Below are 27,249 nucleotides of genomic sequence, written 5' to 3' on the forward strand. Positions count from 1 at the left end.
GAATTGGATTTGAAGTTTGTTTTTACTATTATATGAGAGACTATTTCTCTTCAGAGATGAACTATTTGTCATAGTAACTGTTTTTATTGCTCTAAGGGGTCCACAATAATAACAAAAAAAAATGTTAAGAGTTCGTGTATGTCAAAAACACCTTTACAAAGCTCTGTAAAATGTTTTTGAATTATACACGAAACCTTAACATTCTTTTTTTCTTTATTATTGTGGACCCCTTAGAACATTATAATATATACTCTTGTGATAGAGTTTTTCACAGCTGTTGAATTTTTATTCGATAATGATTTTTTTTCGAGTAAGATGTTTTAGTTGTTGGCACGCCATTCTCTAGTAAGGGGCAAATCAGTCAGATAATATAAAGCAACGCTTTCCTTTGACAACGATTTATAGCCAGAGTTCAAGAGGATACCAGTTACTATTCAGGAGCCATATCTTATTCAGGATGACCTAGCATTATGTCGCTTCACATCGAACACCAAGTGTCCACGGTGTTTCTTTTGTGTTTGAAGTAAAAGGTTGTATTTTATAAGATCTGTAAATATAAAAAGAAAAAAAACATTAAGATTAAGGCAGGCAAAAATGTTACTGTTAGATCTCTAATCGCCAGATCTAAAGACGTCCACCTGAGTGCATTTTCATTTTCGACTTAACGAAATGAAATTCAGTGTTGCTATTCATTACCACACGAATTCGGTTAAGTATATCTCAGTTTAACCAGACCACTGAGCTGATTAACAAGCTCTCCTAGGGCTGGTCCGAAGGATTACTAGATATTTAGACTGGCTAGGAACCAATTGGTTACTTAGCAACGGGACCTACAGCTCATTGTGGGATCCGAACCGCATTATATCGAGAAAAACAATTTCTAATCACCAGAAATAAATTCCTTTGACTCCACGTTGGCAGCGCGGGGAGTCGAACTCGGGACCATCGAATTGGTAGGCGAGAATGTAAACCCCATCGTCCAACGAGGAAGTAGCCCTCAGGCCATTCTTGACTTATGCAAGAAATATACACTTAAGTCGAAACACATGTTCCTAGTTCTCCTACAAGCCTGAAACCGTTCAAACTGCTTCTGAACAAGAATAACTAATTATACCGCTACCTCGTCTATTGGTGTTCCTGCTATTCCGCACAAACAAGTAATGTTGTCATAAAACAATTGGCTATGAGTACAGTGATGCTATCAATGGGGAGATAAGCCGTTTGAAGATCGTTCCTTAGTGGCAGCAAGACGTGACTTGAAAAATTAAAATGTGAGTGCAGCAAATAAGTTACTGACAACTACTCGTATGAATCAAGTAAGAAATAATTGGTAGATGCTAACTGGCACATTCGATGTTCTCTTATGGTGGACCTGAAGCGTGGAACAAGAGTTGAATTGAGTTGAATACAGATTTAGGCCAAAGGCCAAGCACTGGGACCTATGAGGTCATTCAGCGCTGAAATGGAATTTGACAGTGAAAAGGTTTAAAAGGTGTAACAGGAGGAAAACCTCGAAGCAGTTGCACTATGAATCAAGAGTTTGGAGAGGGTGGACATAAGATGGTAGAAAGAGAATATGAAAGGAGGTACAGTAAAAAGGAACGGAAGTGGTTGTTGCAGCTAGGGCCGAAGCAGCACGCTGCAAAGAACCTTAAGTAATGCCTACAGTGCAGCATGAGGTTCGCTGACGGTAATACCTCACTACGGGGAGCTTGGAACGAGAAGAAAGCCATTATAGCTTGCTAGTGATGGATAAAGTCTCGCTGAAGACTGATTCGCATATAATTCCTCTGTCCGGAGTTAGGATATCCACGTTTCCTATGTTAGTTCAGCCCTATAAAGACTTTCAGTGTCTGACGCCCTTTGGAATAGAAGGGTACTATTTGAAGGGAAGCGCTTGCGCCACGGTCCAACGAAGCGTCTCAGTGGCGTGGTTGGTATGGTCTTTGCCTGCAACCTCGGTGGTCGCGAGGTCGATTCTCGGGGCATTCCGTTGAGGTGTCAGAGATGTGTATTCGGGTAGGGGGTTAGAAGTTCATTCTCGACGTGGTTCGGAAGTCACGTAAAGCCTTTGGTCCCGTTGCTGAATAACCACTAGTTCCATGCAACGTCAAAACACCATACAAACAAACAGCCTAACGAAATTATTTCTTCATCAATGTAAAAGCTAGGGAAGGTTATATAGTAACTGTTTCCCAAGAGTTTTTGTGTCAGAGGACTGATAAAGGCATCAGACAAGTTGCCAAAGTTCGCTAATATATCCGGAATACGGGTTTGATTTCATGTGGTTAGTTAGAGGAGCAGTACCTAACGCATAAAAAGTCATCCTCCTTAAGATGTCTCTTTATTTGTCCGGGTTGTATCTCTCGTTTCTCATTTATTTATAATGCATCATGTAGGACTTTATCCAATATCAACTATGTCAGAATTCAGTCTTATCTTGCAGCGTTGTCACATAGAATTCTAAAATCAAACGGTTAAATATTTAATGACTTAGAGTATTTAAATGAGCACATTTTTAAATAATAAAACGATGAGCTTTGAGTTAGTGAGAGACGCGAGACTCTTAGAATAATTGTCTTTCGTGTTCATAGACCGATGTACCGCTACAAAGGCTGAAGCCCTGATCACGTGAAGGGTTAATGCATTGTTTGACCGACTTCACTTCAGCGGGAAAGTATGCGAATCTGATAAAGGCTTCGTTTGATCTTGCAACACAAATATTCTTTTATACAAACGTTCTTCGGCTGTGCAACTAATTATCAATCAGTAGCTTCGACTTTTCTCTTGGCCTTGGCTAAAGAGCATTCCGTTCCGTTTCTGCAACCGAGGTTAGTTAGTACAGAAGGGGACAGTTTTGTTGCCAGTTTCCATCGGCCACTGCAACTATGTGTGTGTATAATATATATATATATATATATATATATATATATATATATATATATATATATATATATAATCATCTATATAGATTATATATATGTATCTATATAATATGCCTTAAAAATCACGGTAGATTGCACGTGACTTCCATATAAACTAAGCTAATACCACAGGAAAATGATAGTCAGAAATCCAAGCGCTTTTCGTCTTTACTAAGACATTGTCAAGGAGCTAATGAAATACAATTGGAGAGAAAGGTCTCAGGTACACAACAAGATCTAGAATACCAGATGGTTAATTGTCAAAGGGGGTAAAAATTAAAAGAGATAATCCAGGATTATCGGATATCACACGGTCACAAACCTAAACAGATTTGACCCTAACCGAAATTACAAAGTATCGTTTATAGTTCAAAACATGTAAAACTGAATATATTAATTTTGTTGCTTATATTTATCTACAACTTTTTTCATTATGAAAGCATCAAGTTTAAATAAACCAAGACTTAATTTAGAACATTTCTATTATTTGACTTGATGAAACAAGATTCAGTGATATTCCTTTTAACTGTGTCATTACATGGGATTAAGGCTCTTGCCTGACTCAGATAATAGAATGTCTAATCTCTCATATATACGAACAATGCATTCGATATTTGCCCAGTTCTCACAGAATATTGGTGCTGTATATATATATATATATATATATATATATATATATATATATATATATATATATATATATATATATATATATATATATATATATATATATACAGCAGGTAATGAACATCTCAAAAGGAGCATGGATTCGGACACGATCGACAACCTCTTCATTCAACCAACCCTTAAGAAGATTAAAGGAAGATTATCAGCGGGGGTGACTTAAATTGGCTTGTTTGTGGATGGACCTCTTGGTATAAATACCACCTTTTCTGTAAACTTTTCTCATTCATCTACCTGAAGAGGGAGACAGCAGTCTCTGAAATATAGTACTTTTTTTCTCTATATTTGGTGTTTTTATGGGCTCCTTTTATTAGATGGAATTCTGTTGTTACAGAAACATTTTTACCCAGTCATATATATATATATTATATATATATATATATATATATATATATATATATATATATATATATATATATATTATATATATAATATATATCAAGTATAAAAGGTTCATTAAAACCCTCCGGTTTAAAGCTAAGGACTATATTTCGGTGGAGTCACCTTCACCTCCACCCTTGATCAGGGTAGAAGTGAGTCCACCGAAATATAGTAGACCTATGCTCTAAGCCGAGAGTGTCTTAATGGACATTTTATACTCGAGAGGTATCCCGTTTTAACAGAAGAATTTATTTACATACATACATACATACATACATATACTATATATAATATATATATATTATATATATATATAATATATATATATATATATATAGATATATATATATATATATATACATCTATATACATCATAATTCCTGAACTCGACTGGAATATGCACAGCAGAATCGACAGCATCTATCTCTTTTGATACTCAAATGGTCAATTTCAAATTTTTTTATAAGCGTATCTATAAACTGCAGCCACGGTTCGAATCTTGGCTTAGACAGATGGAGTTACTATAATTACAGATTCCCTTGAATATAGTTCGTTATTCGCAAAGTACTACAGCAATTCGATATCAACTGATATTGGTGGCTTGATATTTGTGACAAAACTTCATAGTCAGCAAAGGGCTGCTCGCTTACCAGTCAGGTCTCTGGTGCCAATGAAACTGAATGGAATGGAATGGAATATATAGAGTTTAGGCCAAAGGACAAACACTGGGACCTTTGAGGTCATTCAGGGCTAGAAAGGAAATTGAAAGTAGGTGGGTTTGAAAGGTGTAACAGGAGGAAAACCTCACTGATGCACTATGAATCAGTGTTAGGATAGCAAGATGAAGAAAGGGAATATGGACGGAGATACAGTAAAAGGAATGAAAGGATTGAAACACCTGTATAGAACCTTTAGTAATGCATACAGCGCACCACGTGAGGTGCACTGAAGGCAAACCTCATACGGGGGCAATAGACTGAAATGTCTGAGGTCAGTTATGAGCAGAGTTGAAATCAACAGAAAAGCCACGGCAAAGTCATAAACTAAATTCTTGATTACCCAGTGAGAAAACCTGCAGCCTATTACTGTCTAATCCAAAGGCCTGGGTTCGAATCTTGATTTGGGCCAGTGGTATTGATCAGATCTAACTTTCCTTAGGCGTGTGTTATCCCATCGTACCGTGAATCCGATATAAAGTGATATTTTTGACAGTATTTGAGTATAAAAAAAGCCACGCTTGATGTGACCAAGATTCATACATATACACATAATATTTATACATATATGTATAGTATAGTATATAAATGTGTGCGTGTTTTTGATTGATTGATTGATTGCATGTTGCTTTTACGTTGCATGGAACCAGTGGATTATTCAGAACCCGCGACCACCGAGGTGGGGGACGCTAATACCATACCAACCACGCCGCTGAGGCGCTTGTGCGTGTTTTGTGGATGATTCATCTGGTCAAATCAAGTCTTTAGATAGTGTATGGTTTTTGTCACGGCATTAAACTTACTGATGATTCATACCTGTAGAAAATATTGATCATTTTCTGTATCTAAAAGATAACACTTTTTGTTACAATAAAACAAGGTATCACTGAACACGTTTTATTGATGATCAAATACGGCAGTAATACAGCAACCTTCTTTTTTTTTTTTTTTTTTGCGTTAATAACACATCAAACTTCTTTCATTTATACTTTTCTAAATTCGTACAGGTCATCTAGTATAACAACATGATTGTGCGAGAAATGCCCAAAAGTCTGTTTAACAAATATCATAGCAAAACTTAACAGAATATCAGAAAAAATGGATTTACAATCCCTCGTCATGATGCAATGGGTGATCCGTCTCCCTGCCATCTAAACCCGGAGTACGCACGGCGATCCGATATCCAGCGCCGTCATCACGTAGTAACTGAGGTCATTCAAGGTCACACTCGATTCCTCGACGAACGAACGCCCAGTCCCCTGGTTTCTCTGTATGACGTCAGCTATTATCCTGGCGAGGAAGGTGGCCAGGGCGAAAATCGCCAGGGCCTCAATTCCGATGGAGTTCTTGAAGTACGACGAAGACCTTCCTTCTTCCGTGTGATCGACGTCTTCGCCGTCGTCGTGTTTCGCGATCGAGGACAGGAGCTGCCATGTGCGTCCTTTCGACGTCGCCTTCTTCGGGACCGGGCACTTGGGCATTTTCACGCCCGTGGTCGCGTCCTGCGGGTGGCGTCAGACTGTCTTTTGTCACTAATGCTGCTGGGTGAACAGCCGATGAAGCTCTGAGGGGCCTGGTTATGTTTAATTTCTAAAGAGTCAAATCACCAGAGAGAGAGAGAGAGCTCAGTTGTCAACACATCTCACAAACAAACGAACGAAGACTACTTCTAGCCGCACGATATCGCTCGAGAAAGATTCTCCGGGTGCACTGAGATCTTTTTCGTTAGCTGCGACGTCCGTCGACGCCAAAAGGCACAGCTGTTATAATGACTAGCGAGAAGGAAGGAGGTCTGTCTGTTTGCATGAGTCTAAATTCGTAGAAAGTGGGCGGAGCCAAAGTGGTGTGAACGCACCCTGCAGTTTCAGCGAGTCTTTAAGATAACCGTTATGAGAGCCGCCTACCGCCCGCCCCTCTTTCCTTCGCCAACCTCGTCGTCGAGGTGTGAAATAGCGTAGAAGTTGGATAAGATGCTATGCATTGATTACCTCTCTCTCTCTCTCTCTCTCTCTCTTCGAGTGAACATTCTTGTTTCTCAATGTGTCAACTGCGCTGATTTAAGAAGAAAAATATCATTTACACAAATTCTGTAGTACTACTTTTCTTAAGTTAGATACAGTTCAAAGAATCAAAACTATAAAAATCATTGGGGGCTGATTGATTACTTCAGTAAACTGAAGTTTGCAACATGTGTTATGGACGCGGATTGCTTACTGGTTGACGGTTAGTTCCTCTTGGACACACAAACAAATTATCTAGAGTGATGATAGGTATTGAAGCATGCAGTCCATACACTCCTATAGTGCATTTCATGGCTTCAGAACTACAGCGTTATACATCAAACAGAGAATTATTACTCCTCTGTAATGAAAAAAGTCTGAAAATGGAAAACAGAGAACTGAGAAGTATGGCTAGAGAAGAAATACCTCCTCATCTTGGGCACCCAGACAAAGCATATTCTGCCTTGATTTATAGATCTTTGGTATAATGCCAAGCACTGGGGCAACTAAGGCCATTCAGCGCTGCAACGCAAATTGACAGTGAAAAGGTTAGAAAGATATAACGGGAGAAAAAACTTCGAAGCAGTTACACTAAGAATCAGTTGTCAGGGGAGGGTGGACAATAAGATGGAAGAAAGAGAATATGAACGGAGGTACAGTAAAAGGATGCAAGTGGTTGCAGCTAGGGGGGAAGGGACGCTGCAAAGACCCTTAAAAATATATATATATATATATATATATATATATATATATATATATATATATATATATATATATATATATATATAGATATATATATATATATCTTAGTTTAGCCAGACCACAGAGATGATTAACAGCTCTCCCAGGCTGCTGCCCGAAGGATTAGTATATTTATACGTGCTAGAAACCAATTTGTGGCCTAGCAACGGGTGCTACACTTATTGTGGGATCCGAGCCACATTATATCGAGAAATGAATTTCTATCACCAGAAATAAATTCCTCTGGTGGTTCCGCGTTGGCCGGGCCGAGAATCGAACTTCGGACCACCGGATTGGTAGAAGAGCGCGAAATCCGCTCGTCCAACGAGGAACTGGGGCCACGTCTAGCCAAACAGTAAAAGACCAAATGATATACGTGAGTATCCACATCTCAGCTGAAAATAACAGTTACCTACTTTCCTACTCGGGTAAAGCTGAATGAAATACGACGCTCCTGATTGGATAAGTGAAAGCCCATCACAGGGCTTCAAAACCTAGCTCTCCGAGGACAGTTCAAGTGGGTAGGATCTACGTTCCAACTCTCCTGAGGAATACGTCTTTCAAAAGTATCCCTCACGAGAGATGGAACGTAGATCCTGCCTATCTGAACTCTCAAGAGAGACTGAGAGTTTGAAGCCCTGTGATTGGCTTATCAACAGCCAATCAGGAGCGTCGTAAGGGACCGGATTAGAGATCAAATGCAGTGTTGATGTGAATCTACTACAGCAGTACTTGGTGAGTCTTTGCCAGGTTGTCTTCCCTTTCTTTAGTCAACTTCCCGCAGTTATAAGTTTCCAAGCTACGATGGTCCTAAGAATAAAGGGTATTTCAAGTCCTTCTTACTTACCCATTGAAAATCATTTCAAGCTGCTTCGTGGCTAAACAAGAAAAAAGGAAACTCGCAGCAAAACACTTTAACCTACTCCTGACAAACGTAATTTTGAAAATAAATCACTGGTACTTCAAGGGTATCAGAAATGTTTTTTGGTGTACAAGTTTCACTCGGCATCCTCCCAGTTCGACGTCGCATTTTCTTTTTATAAGAAATAACTGCAGTTACTCCACACAGGAAAAGGCAGACAGCAATTGAGACTGCAGACTGCAAATGATTCTTAAGGTTCATTGCTGACTCGACCCAGCTAGATATTACTTCTTAAAGCCGCAGAAAAAAAATATTGTATAGGTGATCGAAAGACGTACTTGGTTAGGTTTTTTAAGCACACACATACATGCATACTATATATATATATATATATATATATATATATATATATATATATATATATATATATATATATATATATATATGCTTAAAAAAATCACAGTAGATGCACGTGACTTCATTAAATAAGCGAATACCGATTATCGGATATCACACGGTCACAAACCTAAACAGATTTGACCCTAACCAAAAATTTCAAAGTATCCTTTTAACTGTGTCATTACAACGGGATTAAGGCTCTTGCTTGACTCCAGTTAATAGGATGTCTAAACCTCTCTCATATGTACGAATAATGCATATGATATTTGCCCAGTTCTCACAGAATATTGGTGTTGTTTGAGACATTGTGAAAGAGATTTACGGTCTGTCCGTAATAGACTTTATCACACTTTTTGCAAGGAATTTCATATAGCAGCCTGGAAGATCTTTAGGAGAAGTTTTGATTACTAACTCTTGACATTAATATTACTGAAAATAACATTTATGTTAAAAAGCTTTAAAATTCTTGGAATATCTAAAAACCTTTCATCAAAGGGTAATTTTAGAATGTTATGCTCACTAAATACAAGTTTGTCATTAGTTGAATAAAATGTTTTTCTAGCTCTTTTCCATGCCACATCTACAAAAGTCCTTGGTATATTTAAGTTTCAATGCAATATTATTAAATAGTTTTAATTTCAGCGTCCAATAAACTGCGGGGCTATAGACACGTAAAGCCTTAGGAACATTCCAGAAAAAAAATTTAACATTTTGATGGTGATTGGAGTAGTAATGAACAAAAGAGGCAATGTTAGTGATTTTCGAAAGACTGAAAAGGTGAAATTTCTATCATTTCTATGGACAGTTACATCAAGAAAATTCAAATTACAATTTCTTTCTTCCTTTACAGTAAATTTTATGGAAGGGACTAAATTATTGAGATTATTAAGGAATTCCTGGAGATTTTTCGTGAACTGACCAAATACAGAAAATATCATCCACATACCTAAACCATATAACTTTTTGGGCAAAATTCTTGGTAGAGTTTTTGTCTAAAAAAATGCCATGTAAATATTGCTAAGGACAGGAGATAAGGGATTACCCATAGCCATGCCAAACTTTTGTAAAAAAAAAAAAAAAATCCCCATTAAAACAAAATTTACTATCTTTGATACATAACCTTATGAGACTAATGAGTTTGCTACACTTAAGGGAATGTCATGACGTTCTAATTCATCCTCCAAATATAAAGTAAGTCATCTACAGGCACTTTTGTAAATAAAGAGACATCAAAACTAACCATATTAAAATCAAAATCAAAATTCAAATTTAAATTCATTCAATTTGTTTATAAAATCAACATTGTTTTTAACAGTCATGTTAGAAATGTTTCCTACCAAAGGAGTTAGAATTTTACAAGCCATTTAGATTAAATTATACGTAACTGACCTCACTGAACTAATGATTGGTCTGATAGGGTTATTGATTTTATGTGTCTTGACAAAACCATACATATAAGTAGGGAGGTGCATTGCGGTGTAAACTGTTTAATTAAATGGTCCAAGACTTCAAAATGGATTTAATTTGTTTTATTAAAATGGGTGTTCACTGTCTGTGTAGGGTCAGACCTCAGTTTTCGTGTAAGTATCATATCATTTAGCAATGTCATTATTTTACTTACATAGTCACTTTTATTCATTATTACCACTGCATTAGATTTATCTGCTTTTGTCACTTTCACTGTTTCGTCTTCTTTAATTTTCTTAAAAGCCTGGAGAAATCTCACGGGTACATTAGGGGGAGAAGGTTTACTCATAGCACCATACACAATACCTTTACAAATATTGATATCATCAGGGCATAGGTTTTGATTAAATTTTTCCAAATAACAAAAGGATTTTGAAATGTCGACAAAGTCCAGGTTACCATTAAATACACCAAAAGCTTAACCCATAGCCCAAAGCCGCTGTCGTAGCACTATCCACTGTTTTGGCTGATAGATTAATCATGAAGTCCACGTTGGCATGCTTAGTCCAGTCGCTTTCAGCGATAAGATTATTCAGCTTGACTTGAAGCTTCCTTCAAGACGGTTGCAGCACTTTCTCAATTTTCCGTAGCAATAATCCAGCATCCGATTCTTCCAATCGACAGGAACCGTCTGATTAAAGCCATACCGTCTGCTTTTAAGTGTACGAAACGCATCATCTACTTCCACTTTTGTGATGTCGATGTGTTTCTGAAGTATGATGCGTTGACACTCGTCGAAAGGTCGCTCTGCTAACGAAGACTTCTCACTGGTAAAATCGACTTGGGCATCACTTGCTCGTTCATACACTTCCGCAGAAAGTTAAAAGTCGGAGTTTCAGTTTGTGAGCGATGATAAGAGCATTACAGAAGGATGTCACGAATAGAGCAAGGCTCGGAAAATTCACAAAGAAAAGGCGTAGAATTGCGAGTGGTTTCCATTATGATTTTTTAAGCATATACCTGCAAATTTCCTACTAGTGCAACACTACAACACTCTGAGATGTATCGAGATAATAAAAAAAGGAAGGAAAGCTAAGTAAAGTGCGTAGAATCAGCTCTTATTTATGTCATGAAAGCTGACTTACCAAAGTATTTTGTGCGAATGAATGAAAACAAAGGTGGTGAGTGACAACAATTATACTTCTGATTGTTTATCTGCTGTAACAAGATATACACTATGGGGAAGGACAACACATACCAATGAAAATAATCAAACAAGATTCTCAGAAACTATTTAGTCTTGAGAGCTCATAGATACGTTTAGGTATATTTCACAGGCATATCTGCATGTGTATGTGTGATATATGCATACGTATGCACGTATGCATACCAGTTTGCCTAGCAATCTTATTCCTACATAAGCGTTAACTATCGATGTCAACACATTTAATGAGGAAGAAAATCTCCAAATGAGAGTCCGACGAAGCTCGTCGATATATTTTGAATGACAGATATCAAATCATGCAGGAATGGATGAGGCAACAGCACTGGGCGATGCCCAGCGAGACCCTGATGGCGCATCCGTGGTATCCTAACATAATATCAGATATCGAAAGACATCACAAATAATGACCCACAGACCTACTATTTCCAAAAGAGGAACCAGTTGGCAGTTTCAGAACGGTTCGGACAGATTTCATATCAAGGAATTTGACCGTGGGCCACCAATAGCCCCCAACCACCACAAACCCCGCCCAAACCCCCCCCAAACCCGCCCAACCCACCCCCCCCCCCCCCCAAACCCCCCTCCCCCATCGTCCTTGTGATATTTAACGAATGGATTTTAGTTGTCTGCCAAAAGGCATCCTCTGTTTTTACCGATGACCTCCATATCAACAAGTTAACATTTTTGTTTGTTTGTTGTTGTGGGTTAATAGAGGTTTTATTTATTACTAAGTTCTGAAAGTTATTCAAGGACTTAAACATTTGAGAGATTTCCTACAAAAAAAAAACGTTTATTCGGAGTATATCGTTTCACATGCATTATTTATTACGGAAATGGTAAGAGATCGAATCGAGTTCTTATACTGATACCACTGTAATTGCAAGATGAATTACTTTTGCATTACATATATAACGAATGAATCATATATCCTGTGCATAGCATCTTGCCCCAAAATCAATATTTGATTTATTTCTATTTTTTCCCGAGCCCTTTTTAATTTCTTATTTAAACAAACACTGTCGATGATTGGAAAAATGCAACTTTTCTTAAAATCAGGATTAAAGTGTATGAGTTTCTTTGGCAGGCACCTCTGAACATCACGTAGATGCGGATTTTGTAACGTAATGTTCACTCTGGCAGGCAAAAGCAGCAGATTTCACGTGGCAGACGAAGCAGATTCTGCAATCATATACCTTGGAGATTAAACAAACTCCTGTATCAGTAGATATCTCCCAAGGGGCGGGACCGGGGTGGTGGGGGGGGGAAGGGTGTTTGGGTACCTAGCCCATGGACGAAACAGTTATACGTAGTATGTAACCGCTTTCAAGCGATGATTAGTATTGTTTTCTATGACAGCACTATATTACCCGAAAGATTGCGTCTTCCATAATGGGTGGGAACTGGAACACGTCGCAAAGTAGGAAGTCGGACGCCAAACGTGGGTTCAGACCCAGAGACTGGATGGAGAGTAAAAGGAGGCAGAAAGCGCTGTGACGGGCACATACACTGAACGTCTCTTGTACTGCAGTACTTTAGGTAAATCCAAGGTTAAAATCGTACCCACCCGTTGCCACAGACGACAAAAATATCGACTGCTCTGAAATGTTCAAAATGAAACTGACTTCCATTTCCGTTCGCTTGAAGGAACATTTTCTTTGCCATGTAAAGAGGGTCCTTTTGCTGTGTCATTTAAAAAAAGTATTTTCTTTCGCTTATGGACAACTCACTTCACTTGACTGACAGTCAAGAAGATTTCGACTTTTTATATAGAAAATTAATGTCACGATTTCTGTGTAAGTTTAGTCTTGATATTTAGTTTCACCATAAAACTTTTCATACTCGAAACGCAAAGATACGATCTTTGCATAATGAGAATTATGTTCATTCGGTAATATCAATTCCGCTAAGGCGTTTAGTAAGTTTCTTATTTTTTTTATTTATTCACATACAAATGAAGTCAAAATCCCGGAATGGAAAAGAGAGAGAGAGAGAACAACTCAAAATACTGATATTAATTCTAATAATGACAATCTAAGCAAAATGACGTGAAATAAATCAAACATTTAGGATGGAAGAATAATGCGGTGAAGAGGAGATTAAGGTGACACTATCCAATCTAGTCTCATTGATAATAATAGCCATATGATTATGACAATGAACACGAAAGGCAGACCTGCAGAAGATGACGATGATCTCTTGCGATAACTCTGACTGATGCCAAGGACCCTGAGCTACGACGGAAGAGACTGGCTCAATCTAACACGAATTTCATGGAGGAGGGGGATGGACGATGTCGATGTCAACAGCAGGGAGTAACATGTATAGCAATGATAACGAACGAAGAAATCTGTCGTCTAAATAATAATAATACAAAAAACTGGTTAAAGCTTTGCTACCAGAGAGGCCGCTAGTTTCCTCCTCAATAGTCGAGCTGCGTCAGAGCGCCGCGCCCCTGGTGATCCCAGTGGGTGGAAGGAAGAGGAGACGGCAACACCAGGTCCAGATGTAATTGGACGAGTGCCCCGTGGTGGACAGCGTCCCTCGACGCTCGCTGGTCCGGTAAACGGGACACCGGACCTATACCCCGTTACACCTTCCTCCTCGCCTGTGGATGAGACGTAATTTGGGAGACTGTGACTTCATTACTTATATTTGTACTGTATCAGACACACTCCTAACACCTTATTCAACAAGTACCTACATATCGAAATACGTTATGTAATTTCTGTTTTAGTATAACTGCACGATCATAATTTTTCTTTACTTTTGTAACAATAATTGTAAATTTGAAAGCTAGATCTAATTTACATGAAAACGATCATTCTATTACAAACATAACTGATCAGTAACAAATTATCATTAGCTACACAAATATAGGGAAACGACACTTTCACAGTGAATCAAACCACTTATATATATATATATATATATATATATATATATATATATATATATATATATATATATATATATATGTATATATATATATATATATATATATATATATATACATATATATTATATATATATATATATATATATATATATATATATATATATATATATATATATATATATATATATATTAAATCAATCGTACGAAAAACAAGCTTGTGTGTTTGCATAGAAGTTACAAAAAATGTTTTCTAAATTAATAATCTGTATATTTGTGTATATATATTATATATATATATATATATATATATATATATATATATATATATATATATATATATATATATATATATATATATATATAAAGGCAAAATCCACGAAGGAAATTGAACAAATGAAGTAAGTGCCGTGAGGCCTTTCGACTTCTTGTCCTTCACTAAGCAGACTTTTATCAATATGAAGGTAATTTTACAAAGAAAGCTCGTATAAATAGCAGATAAGGATTAGCTTAAAGAAAAATATGTATTACCTGGATGCAACACACCTGAAGAATTAATAGACCTACCCCCAAAACATCGGTATGATTTAGGAGGTTTACAAAAAGTCCAACTACTCAGAAGCAGGGACAAGACAATTATAAGATTATACAGGGCGGTGACTGACAAAAAATAAATAAATAATAAATAAAAGAATACATAACATATAAGTACAATTCAATAAATCTCATTTTGAAAGTAAAACAAAAAAATTTTGCAAAGTGAATATTTATATTAACATACAGGTACAAAGAAAATATATAAGGTATCTAATTTGTAAACTAAGCCAGTGATTTTATCTTTAAAGGTCATTCTTACATTAATTACAAAATCGTAGTTTGGATTCTAAGACGGTTTTGTTAGATATGGATACCACTCAGCTTGTGGCCGGTGAGGAACCACCAGGAACATTCAGAGACTGTGGGTAACCAGCACACAGTTGATCACCCAACAGATCAGACATGATGAAGGAATCTCGCAGCACAGTCCAGTACAAAACCAAGTGCTTCCTGTTTACCCATATGGGAGAATAGATCAGTTACTGCAGTTCATCAATGTTCAAACAGCTTCTCCCACGACATGCAGGCATAGTGAGCACTTTTTCCCTACAAACTGCTCATGGCATCTGAGTTTAATCAGTGACAGATTCCAACAGCAAGAGATATAATCTGCTGATAGGCCAATGACATGGTGAACTTGCCCACAAGTGCACCTACCCTGCTTGTTGACATATGATGTCAAGGTTGTATTGCAGCTTGTAAAGCTTCATAAGTTTCACTGTCAAAAGATGGCTTAGCGGCCAGTCAGTCATGGATACCTGTCACCAGTGTCCTATCTACATGCCTGGTCAAAATTGGTCAATCTCATAGAATAAATCAGTCTCACTTCAGACCTTAGCATGTCCCTTGTTTCACATTGGCGGCAAGCTTGAAGAATGGTTAATAGATGAACATGGTTTCACTCTACCTGATAATAGATTCAATAAAACGGTGCCCTTCTATTAAAAGAAGCCAACAATGAACAAAAAGATGGTGTCATACATTATTAATGCAGCATACCAGAAGGCAAGTGCAAAACCAGGCAATCAATGAACTCGATGCAGCATAGCTTTCTGCTACAATTCTGCTACAAAACGCCACCAACAGAGCCTGAAGTTGTCCATCCACTGACCTAGCAGATCAGCATTGTATTTACATAAACAACACCTCTGGCAATTAATTAATGATCCAATATGGACATGTTCTATCACAACAAAAGTCATTAACAGACTAACCACAGCACTCAGTTTTTGCTTCATTCTCCAAATACGTAAAATATGAATGGTCAGAATAAAATCTCATGGAGAAAAATGCATCATAGAATGTCATGGACCAAATAAACAGAACATGAACATCAGCAATCATTGGCTGCTTCCATTTTTTAACTACAGAACCATCTGTCTAGTTCGCAAGAAGGGCAAAAACTCTGCAGCATTATGAGTTCTCCAAAGAAGGTACTAGAGCTGATCCCAGATGCCCTTCTCCCAGAGTTGCTCACTGGCTCAGTGCTCAGGAAAAAAAAATGTAATACGAAAACCTGCATGCATTCCTGATGATTTAATTCTCCTTACTAACTAAACCTGGTCACATCAGTGGGCTCTTGATCTGCTAAACACTCAACTGAGGGACACAATGGCCAAGGGTAGCATGGGACAAATTCAGGTACCTTTTACAATCGCGTAGCTTGACCAAGACAGTTGACCTTTACAAGAGAAATCTTTTGTCCCTGCCTCTGCAGCCTCATCTGAGCTAGTCTCTTCAACACAGTTATAACAACTGCAGACTCCTGAAGGAGGCAGTCAAATTGCTGGAGACCTCTAAAGCCTTGAAATTTACTAGCCACAGAATCTATGAATCCAAAGACATATGTGGCCAAGATGTCGAAAACTATGCAGAAGCACCCTTACAAGCCGTGGAGGAAAAGGTGCCCCGCCCCCACTCAACTGTCATCTGTGTAGACCGTCACAGTTTCAGAAAAGCTGCCAAGAAATGTACCCTAACTGTGCCTGGATAAAAAGCTATAAGCCAGCCAACCAAAATAAAAATAAAGAATGATTATGGCAGCCACAACCCAACAGAAGCCCACACTACCAGGTTCTGTACAACTGACTGCACCTGGCAAGAAGTTCCTCGGTAGACATGATGTCTTCAAGTTGATCTTCCCCTCACTGATAGACAAACACAAGCTTCCAGTCACCACTTGCCACCTAATGATTGGGCACAACAACACCAAAGCATCTTATGGCCACCACCCACCACCCTCCTTCAATTAACGTGGGAAGAAATACAAGTTATTAGTGAGTGATCATCATTGCTAATATCTGGATGTCCTTGCTTGGCACTGGCTTCTTTGGGGCACTTGACCTGCTGGCTGATGTCATTCATCAGTGATGTACAAAAAATACTAGTTACCCAGTGAGAGATCATCATTATTATCTGCATGCCCTCGCTTGACACTAGCTTCCTTGGGGCACTTTGACCTGCTGGTTGTCACTCAATGTCACCTTTCTGAACTAGCAATCCATCTCTTTTAGTGAATCCCATAGGGCCTCCACACCCTCCTACAGGAGTTTCCAAGTGTCTTCAGAGCAGAACTCAAGCAGACTCTTAAGATCTCAGCAAAGCAAGGTATACATCACACACACAAAGAACAAGCTCATTTTATTTTGGAATGCATGGGCCTTGTTAGAAGCCCCTCGAACCTTGGGCCCTCCCATTAACTATGGGGAAAAAATAGACAGATTCTGGCGCCCCTGCAATGACTACACACAAATCAACTTACAGAGTGTGACCACTACAATATAATCACATACATCACCTCAGCCCTCCATAAACCAAGCATCTTCTCCAAGCTTGACCTAATGAAGGGCTACTTGCAAGTTCTGGTTCCAAGGCAGCTTCTTTGAAAACAGTGATCATCATACCCTTTGGGACCCATATCTTCAACTACTCTTTCAGGCTCTGTAATTCCGGGCCCATGTTCTAGAAGCCAATTGACAACATTCTTGACAACTTCCTATCTACATCTGCTAAGGCAGCAATATTGCCATCTTCTCCAGGAACTCAGATCACCAGAAAACACATCAGAGCCATTCTCTCACAGCCTTTCTTTGATAAAGGTTTTGCAGTCTGGCCTGAAAAGTGTGGCCCCCACCATCATTTTCGTGACAAACTGTATCCACTCCAGTTCTCCAAGGTATCAGCCATCAGGAAATACCCAACTCCAGCTATCATTAAAGGAATTATGCAATTAACATGAATAGTAAACTAATACCACTAACACCTTATTGGCACCTGTCCATTTGAGACTCCATACAGCCACAAAGTACACCCTGGCAACTGTCACCACCCTTGCATTTCCAATCCAAAGACAACCCAACACTAATTACCGACACCAGCAATGTTTCTACAGGTCCTGTAACAGAACAAACCATCAACAGAAAGCCCCAGACCCTTGACTCCTTCAGTGGGAAAAACTAGACCTAGCCTAGAGCTCATTTCTACAGGAAACTTCTCGCCGTAAACTTAAGTACCCAGCACACCTGGCACCTACAAGAGGCACAGCTTTGATCGTTCGAACAGCCACCTACTGCTTGTCCACACCCTTAGCAAAAACCAAGATGGATACTCCATCTAACCAACAGTGGCAGCTCTTAATCATCATGAAATCTGGGTGCATCACATGACACATTCCTAGCAGGAAAAAACCATGTGGCACATGCACTTTCCAAAACAGAAATTGATCGAGTGCTTGACTTTGAGAGCCCAAAACCAAAAGCCTATCACACCTCTATAAACAAACTTATGGAAGGAAGATATCTTCTTCGACAACACAGAATCCAGCATGGGCCGCCCGTTAGTGCCAGCCACCATTTGGGAGATGGTATTCTTCTCACACATGGGTTCTACCACCCATTTAGGAGGACAATGGAGTGTGGTAGGTGCACAAGTAAAACGCAACCACAGAAAGAGAGAGAAAAAGAGCTGGCTAATCAATATCTGGTCTGCTCATACCCTCCTCCAAGTGAGCAAGGAGAGAACAATTGGACGTAATCCCAGTGGATGCAGCAGAGTTCAAGGCAGCCACAGAACAGGAAAGGGATTTTACCACTGCTGTATTTGCCCTCGAAAGACATCGACAGAACTTTCTTCACCTTCTTCCTACTCAGTCCATACATCTTCTATTGGGCACAAGTGACTAAGCAACACACTTGATATATCTAAAATTTTGATGGTGTGCATTCCTGAGCTCAGCAAGCTGAACAAGCAGAATGAGGGCCACCAGTCATAGGTGACATGACCCTAGCACACACACTTTCTTATCCAGGACATCTTCACTGATCACTCTTTCAGGAGAAAAAATTTTCAGGCACCAGCATTGCAATCAGAATCTAAATGAATACTGTACTCCAAAAAAAGAGACTAAAATAATTACCCAATAAAACATACTGGAGGAATCAGTTTCAACACCACACCCCAGCTGAAGAAAGGTGCCTGCTCACTGAGTGAGTGGGTAAAGCCCCATCCCCTCATTTATACAACGACCAGACAAGCTATCTCCCAAGTCATCCATAATCAAAAGGTTAAAAGTTTTATATTCATCACAGGAACAAACATATATATCTGCACAAGTGCAGTACAGATAAAACATACATACCTGTATGCTCCAAAAGTAAAACAACAAATCAGCAAAGCAAATAACATATATGCAAATGTTAACTCTAAAGCTAACCAAAATGAAAGACAATAATTTACTGAACAGATAAGCCGAAAATAACTGCAGTATTCACCACTAAAGCAAAAAATATAACCTTGTAAGCTTTCACGCCATAGGTAACAAGACGTTTATTTTGAACTTATGTTTTTAGATGACAGCCAGTTAAAGCACCAATAATTGGCATATTAATTGTTGAAAGTTAGTGTTCCAATAAAACTGATCCAAAACTTAGGGTTCAGTACCTCGAGTAGATAAATAAAACTACATAACTACTAAAACAACCAAAGCAATATACGTGCAAGCCAGTAAAATCTGAATCTAATTAAACGTGTGTTAACACCAGCCACTTAACCTAAGGTAGCCCCTTCAGGCAATACAGCAGGTTGGAAAAGAATTATGGGAAGCTGATCATGAAGCTGTTTGGGAGCCATTTCCACGAGACAGTGCTGTTCTCTGTCCCATCGGGCACCTTCCAAGAAGAAACCCTTTGAGGATAAATGCAAAACTACATTAATTCTACTAGTGGTGTTAAAAAGCTGCTCTATAGCCATTCATTTCTAATATCCTGTATTATATGCAATGAACTCTACTTTTGGTAATATACGTCTATGGGATTTTTTGAGTGTTTAATAATAATAGTATGAATAAAGATCTTAATATATAACAAATCTTGCCAATTTGAACAATCTTTTGAAATTTGTGGATAATTTACGTATTTATAGAAAAAAGTATTTGAAAGAAATCGCATCGAAATTTGGAACCAGTGGTGCCGAATAACCTTGAAACATTTAAGTGGTTTTGATACACCCGTGGAGACCTAGACTATAAATGGGTTATATCTAAAGTTTCATGGCAATGGACTGCAAAGTAAGAAATCTTAACCAAGTCACCGTTAAACAGTTTACAAAAAATGTAAAGGTTAAAACTAATGAAAACTGTTCTCTTACCCAAGTGTAAGTGCCGCCCTCGCACTGTCGCGGAATCATTTTGTATATGACGTCATCGTTGCTCTCGATGCTGTTCTCATCAAGGGACGGAAGTTCCCCGACATCATCAGCTTCTTCCATCTCTGGGCACTCCTCCACTCGATCAAGGAATTGCCATCACTCTTCTGTCTTAGGAGAACACCATTTAGAATATGTCGATGAGAAATGGGCATCTATTTTATGGACCTCACAGCAACCTTTCATTGTCTTCACTTTCAGTCAACTTAAAACGCTCGAATTTTTGACCTACTTCATTTGTATATGTTGCTTGAGTCATCCAGAGGTCCATACCAAACCTCTTAACTACTTTCACAACTAACCACACTTCCTAAGGTTGGACAAAGACATGTGCTGGCACAGAGTCGCTGACTCAAAAACAAAACCACCACCCATTCTCACATGAGCATTACTTGAACAAGGTTGGAAGTACTGGAAAGGATTTAAAAGATTTTCCTTTAATGAAAATTCATTTAAAGCAGTGTAGGCAGTCCCGGTTATCGGTGGACTTGGTTAATGGCGATCCAGTTTTATGGCGCTCGTCAGCACCATAAAATCAGCAATTTATGGCACCATAACAGGTCAAAGTTTCCATTATCGCCGCTATAAAGTGTCGATAATAGAGTTATGGTGCCATACCATACCTAACAGAGGTGCATGAACCAGTTACCAGCGCCATTAACCAAAACTTGGCACCTACGCGCCATAAATCGCCGAGTTTTGGTTAATGGCAGTTTTCACTTAACAGCACCCTGGCAAGAATGGAACCACCGGCAATAACCAGCAACTGCCTGAGTGGGTACTATACTGTAATCTCTTTCTTCTTATTTGTCTTATCCTCAAACCTCTTCAGTTGTGAGTTGTGACGTTCCTCGGTGAGGGAGAGATCCTCTTCAACATCGGTATCAAGTTGGTATCTGCCCCGCATATTAGGTGTCGGGAGAGTCTCAATGACCTCTGGAAGCTCGACAAAATTTGGCTTGATACAGTCGTTGATGATATCCTCCACCTCTTTCCCCATCACCTTCATAAGCAAGAATTTGTTTTCAATGCGTAGTAGGTACGTCCACAAGGGAAAGTAAGAGGATTAACACAATAAGAAATTTCTGGGTTACGGGCTAAAATCTTAATCTCGAACACAACATCAATAAATCATTACAATTAATCTCGGATAATGGCATACATTTAGAAAAGAATGGTTTTCGAATCAAAAGGATGTGGAACAGAAAGGGAGGCAGTGGTTTAAAAATAAAAAGGCTTAATTTCAAATTACTAGGAGAGGCAAACTTCATATTTCATGTTATTTCTAATCCTTATTTGTATTATAAATAAACCGCCTACAGCAAAACCTTTAGAGGAATTTCCCTGTCCTAAGTACTACTCTAAAGCAGTACAGCGTTTTTGAAATCTGCTACCAAGTACAAAGGTTCTCAGACTGAGTTAATAACAGATCTTCAAATAGTAACTACTTTATATCCGTTCACAAGACAGTTTCCTGAACAAAAATAGCCACAAATCAAAGATTTTTTTTGTGCTGTTACCTTAAATTGGAAGTATATACGATCAATTGGAATCCTGTGTTTCTGGAATAATTCTGTCGTATTCCAGTAAGAATGTGTAAGGGAAGAACAGCCCCGAAACCAAAACATCGGGAGTTTTCTCCTCTGCCCAGCGTTTGAAAAATTTCAGCCTGCAGGAAAATGAAAAGGAAATTTGTCATTAAAAGAACACCTACTGTATCGATCAAAAAGGTGAGGAATGGAATGGAATATCGGGAATTTAGACTTGAAGCCAAGCATTGGAATATCAAAAAGTGAGAACGTGCTAACAACAGATTGATGAAAGGGCGGCAACTTATGTTTAGCATCTGTCCAATTGAGATTTCCTTTGAGTAATGAGTTTAATACACTAGACTGCGTACATAAGAGGCAAATGGAATTATATATATTGTTTGAGTTTAATAGGCCATAAAATAAGGAGGGGAAAAGCTTTTTTCATTTACCTATGCAACAGATTACTTATGTAGGGAGCGAGAACCCTTCCTGGAAGGGTAGGACCGATTCTCCCAGGCAGCGGGAATTTTCCCCAGCATGAGTGAATGGTAGGTGTCCTCCACTTCGTCAGACATCAAGCTCTCGCCGCTCACAGCTTTTTTTCACCGACTTCAGCGTTGATCGCACAGCAGCTATCAGGCGATTGTATCGCAGAAGCTCCTGAAATATAGGGTACTTTTGTGATCACAAATTTCAGAAATATTGTGCTGAAGCCTGAGAAAATGAGCACCACTCCTTCATGATTATTGCTTTAAATTATATATCTAAGACTCCAAAATTTTATAGTAAAATTTAGTAACCAACCAATATGATAAACAAAGAATGTCTTTGGTGACTGTGGGTTTTTTAATTATATGAAACTTTAAGTACTTGCAACGAGACATCTGACCCACGACTAAGTCCCTGCAAGAGGCCTGACACACCAATCGAAAAACCAGCAAAACTGCCGTCTGGATCAAGAATAAAACCAGATGCCAGTCACTGACGGCCTATGATGTCAACTGTGTTCCAAGGCAACTCACTTGTTTTAAGACTGTGTTTTCAGAGACTGGTTGTAGCTAAGTGGATGCTTTTCTTCGACACGGGCGATGTCAAACAACGGAGAAGTCTGGCTAAATTTCACAAGCTAAGTCAAGCACCATTTCAGCTGCATCACTGTCAGCGCTGCTTCTCAGCTGTGGCTCCAGGATTAAATCCCACGGAAGAGCTGAAAGAAGAAAAACGCGAATTTGAGACAACCAGGAGTGAAAGGCTTTAGTCTGAAAAAATGGATTACACTTGCATTCCTTGAAACAAAGAGTCAGTAAGTAAATGTGTACATGATAATGAGACATGGGAAATATCTAACTTTGTGTCCCTTTCATGAACCTTCGTCCAGCCAGGAAATGCAATTCTAAAAAACAAGATAGGAAATATAAAGTGAAGTTGGAGAAATAAGCAGTATCAATATCTAGTGAACCGATCCTTTTGCGCATTTAACATTCAGTTACAGCGTCTATAAAATCTCACCCTCCAAAACGTTATGTTGCCAGCACAAAATGGAAGCGTGGGCTATGGACAAGGAACCTACTTGTTACGCTCCCATAAACTGTAACTGACATTGCAGGCAAATAAAGCAGGTATATGTGATAGATCTGCAGAGTTTTTCAGAATTAAAAAATCTGCTTTTGTCATCAGATGCTTGAACTGAAATAAGAAAAACAGACGCCGGGAAAGGAATACAGAAGGCTTGCAAATGAATATGCATATTGATTGTATAAGTGTACAGTGTTGAATACCGCCATTCCTTCGGTAAGTTTGAGAGAAAAGCTGTGCTGATGCAATGAATTACTCAAAGAAGGTTTTCGCTAGTTTGTACTTTCAGGTCGTGAAACAGAGTTTAGGTTGTGTTTTAAAGAAATTATTTTACCGGTTTTCAGACTGAGCAATAACTGATGACAAAATGAGAGTTATCTACGAGAATTACTGGGCCATTTTGGAATATGGGAACACTAGGCAGTGCACGAATTGCCTTCCCAGGTTCTTAAGAAGAGCCCCTGCTAGATGCTGTTCACAACAGTCCTAGAATTCAAGTTTGGAGTGCATCTTTTTCATTGGAGGCAGCTCAGTCTCCTGACAACTATTAATTTAAACCTATTTACCAGTCAATTCTCTGCAAAGGAATGTCGCCATGATTTGTTTTGATTAATAATAGATAATTAATACTCAGCTGTCTCCGACTGATGGTATTTGTGCCAATTAATTGTCCATTTACATTTTGAAATATTCGTTCTTCCCAAGACCTATTTTATTTTGTTCAAAAGTTTGTGTTAATTAATCCTCGCTCTAAAACATGTCTCTTTTATATATTTATTTATTTATTTGTTGTTTACTTATTTATTTCGCTTAGTCTGGTCAGCCAAAGGTGAGGAAAAAATACCCCACCGGTAAATCAGGAAGGTTGAGATTATTTAGAAATATAGTGGACAAGGAGTTTATGTGCTTGACAGTGAGTAAGAGAGATATTCTAAGCTTCTACTGAGTGCGTTCTCTCATTCTAGTATTACTTTTGATAACAGTCAGTATTACCTGGTCTGTCTCTCTATGGTCTTTAGCGAGGTCAGCATTTTCATGGAGCCCGAAGACCTGCGGAGGAGCTGACAGGGGAAGCGTAGATATATGATCCAGATGTTCCTTCCACCCTCCACAGACAGGGACTCGATACTCTTCAACTCCACAGACTTTGTATCTTCGTTAAGGAGAAAGTTTTGATGAGAAAAACCTAATTCCAACAGGATTATGACCAACGATCCACATAAGAACAATAGATTGGGCATAGTTTGTTTGTTTGTCTGTATGGTGTTTTTACGTTGCATGGAACCAGTGGTTATTCAGCAAACCAACGGCTTTAAGTGACTTCCGAACCACGTCGAGAGTGAACTTTTCTATCACCAGAAATACACATCTTTAATCCCTCAGTGGAATGCCCGAGAATCAAACTCGCGGCCACCGAGGTGGCAGGCCAAGACCATACTATCACGCCACTGAGGTGCTAGATTGGGCATAGTAGGATCCGATAAGTGAAGCTAATACCCTGTGAGCGCTACCTACACCAAGATGGCAGTAGCCGGGGATGACTCACCCTAGTGTCGAGCACTTCTGCACTAGCCAGTAAAGCTCAAGTCAGAAGTCGCCTAATAGAAACAATGCGTTTTTTTGGGCCAGTGAAAAGCTAATGTCAGCCTCATGTAATTTTTTTATGTATTGTAATGATTTGAATGTATAGATATTTTTTCTTATTTTCCTTCACTGCATTCTGTAGTGGCGAGTTTTATTTACTTAATTAATATGGGCTTAATTCTTTTGGAAATATTTATTATTCTATTTCACAAGCTTACTTTTCATCAGATGAGCCCAATTCTATACAATAATCTTATTTTATTAGAATTGAATATTTGTATCAAGCAACAGTTTGGAACGAAGTTGTCATATCCCTTTCAACACTTTACTATATTTTTTCTAAGAAAAAAAAACTGGCAAAATGATTATTCATAAAGAATGAAATTGACGTTAATTTGGAACGTTATTAGGTTACGTACTCATTTTAATCCTTCGACAGCTTGTTTTTTAGTTTAGCAACTCTTGCGCAGTTTCCAAGCTCAAGGCTCCATTATCAAGGAAAAAAGCGATCCTTCAAATCATGAATGGACCATGTCGACTGTTCTTAGCTAAAAGTGCAGTTAATTAGTGTGTTTGAAAATTTACGTTAAATTAGTGGTTCAGCTGTTTATTGATTTTAAAATTGATAACGAAAGTTTTATTCTGTTTTATTTGAACTGATCATAAATAAAAGCCCTTGAGCTTCGCAATGGTGCAATAGTCCCTGGAATCAGGACAAACAATGTTTTCTCCTGTTAATTTTATCTTAGGGCTTTAAATAACAGCTCTCTTTTCACAACAGATCTACTCGTCACTCATTGTTTGAAGGTTTTATTTATGATAACTGGTGCAATACATCTGCTACAATAGGTTAAGAAAAGCAAATGCAACGCTGAAGTAGAAGCAGGCTGTTACCAAAGTGAGCACCATCCAGGTGGCATATTTCCCAAGTCTGGAAGAGTTTAGGGATGGGGAAAATTAGGACCAATCAAAGCACGTGGAGCTGATCCATGACGTCACAAGCCACGCCTTTTAGCTCCCTCCTCACTCCTCAGTCCTATATCCATTACTGCTGCCAGTTACGATGCCGAAGAAATACTTTCTTCTCAATTTCACAGCTTACGGCTTGTATGGAATATACATTTTAGTCAGATATATCTAAACATAATGCAACACTAATTTAACAACAATATATTCTTCAAATGAGATACACCGTGAAATATATTATGCGTCATTGGCTTCTCCCTCTTGATAAATAATATTTTCACATCGCGAATTTCTAAATTATATACTTGAAAATGCATGTTTAAAGCCATTTATAAAGGGTTGCGATAACTCACGGGATGAATCAAACAATATACAAGATGGTAAAAATGATGGTATCTGACCTGTTTGTAGGGGAAAATAGAGAGAGGGAGTAGGCTTACACTACGGATTTCTATTGACATATGCTATTTCGTAGTAATGCACATTACTGTGCATTGTATAAAAGCAATATACTGGTCCTAACTAGGCCATGAACAGGAATCAGACTGATATAGTCCCTACTATTTACAGGAACACAGTTTCAGCTTCATTCATTAAATTATTTCAAGAGCTAATGTGCCCTAAAGGAAAACTACGGTATTGTTGTTTTGGTGATCTAAGTTAGCCTAATGTAACCAAATATAGTTACGTGACAAACTCATCCTGTCAGTAGCTAATACGGTTGTTTTTCAAGGTGCCCTTGATAAGCTGTAGTAAAAAATTGCCTTTTTGAGGTGGATTCCGTTTCCATAAAACCTTCCAGATGTCCTTACCTGATTGGTCCTCGTCATTCATTGTGTACAAATATATAAAAAGTTTTTATTGAAAATTTTTTGCTTTTGATTTTTTACTTTTCATACATTGTGTACAAACAAACAAAAAGTGACAATAAAATTCAGTATTGAATATTTTTAGCAAGCCCTTACGGGATTTTTGCTTAAAATTCGTTGGGTACAAAGAAAACACTGATTATTTAATTTATTTAATATTCTTGGTAAACCTTTCGTACTTGCCATTCATTGTG

At 38.4% G+C, this 27,249-nt stretch overlaps 2 protein-coding genes across 2 annotated transcripts in view; one reads left to right on the top strand and one right to left on the bottom strand.

The window, feature by feature from the left end:
* Window positions 1-27,249, top strand: part of LOC135206597 (dynein axonemal heavy chain 3-like) — a 270,995-nt gene that overhangs the window by 227,991 nt on the left and 15,755 nt on the right.
* Window positions 19,873-22,157, bottom strand: LOC135206506 (uncharacterized). The gene is made up of 4 exons (XM_064237866.1): window positions 22,050-22,157; window positions 21,317-21,532; window positions 20,473-20,592; window positions 19,873-20,010 (listed from the first exon to the last, which is right to left on the bottom strand). Exons 1-4 carry the CDS (start codon window positions 22,155-22,157, stop codon window positions 19,873-19,875), a joined length of 582 nt encoding a protein of 193 aa, XP_064093936.1.

Source organism: Macrobrachium nipponense, chromosome 31 (assembly GCF_015104395.2).
Source record: "Macrobrachium nipponense isolate FS-2020 chromosome 31, ASM1510439v2, whole genome shotgun sequence".
In the NCBI taxonomy this organism is placed as follows: Eukaryota; Metazoa; Arthropoda; class Malacostraca; order Decapoda; family Palaemonidae; genus Macrobrachium; species Macrobrachium nipponense.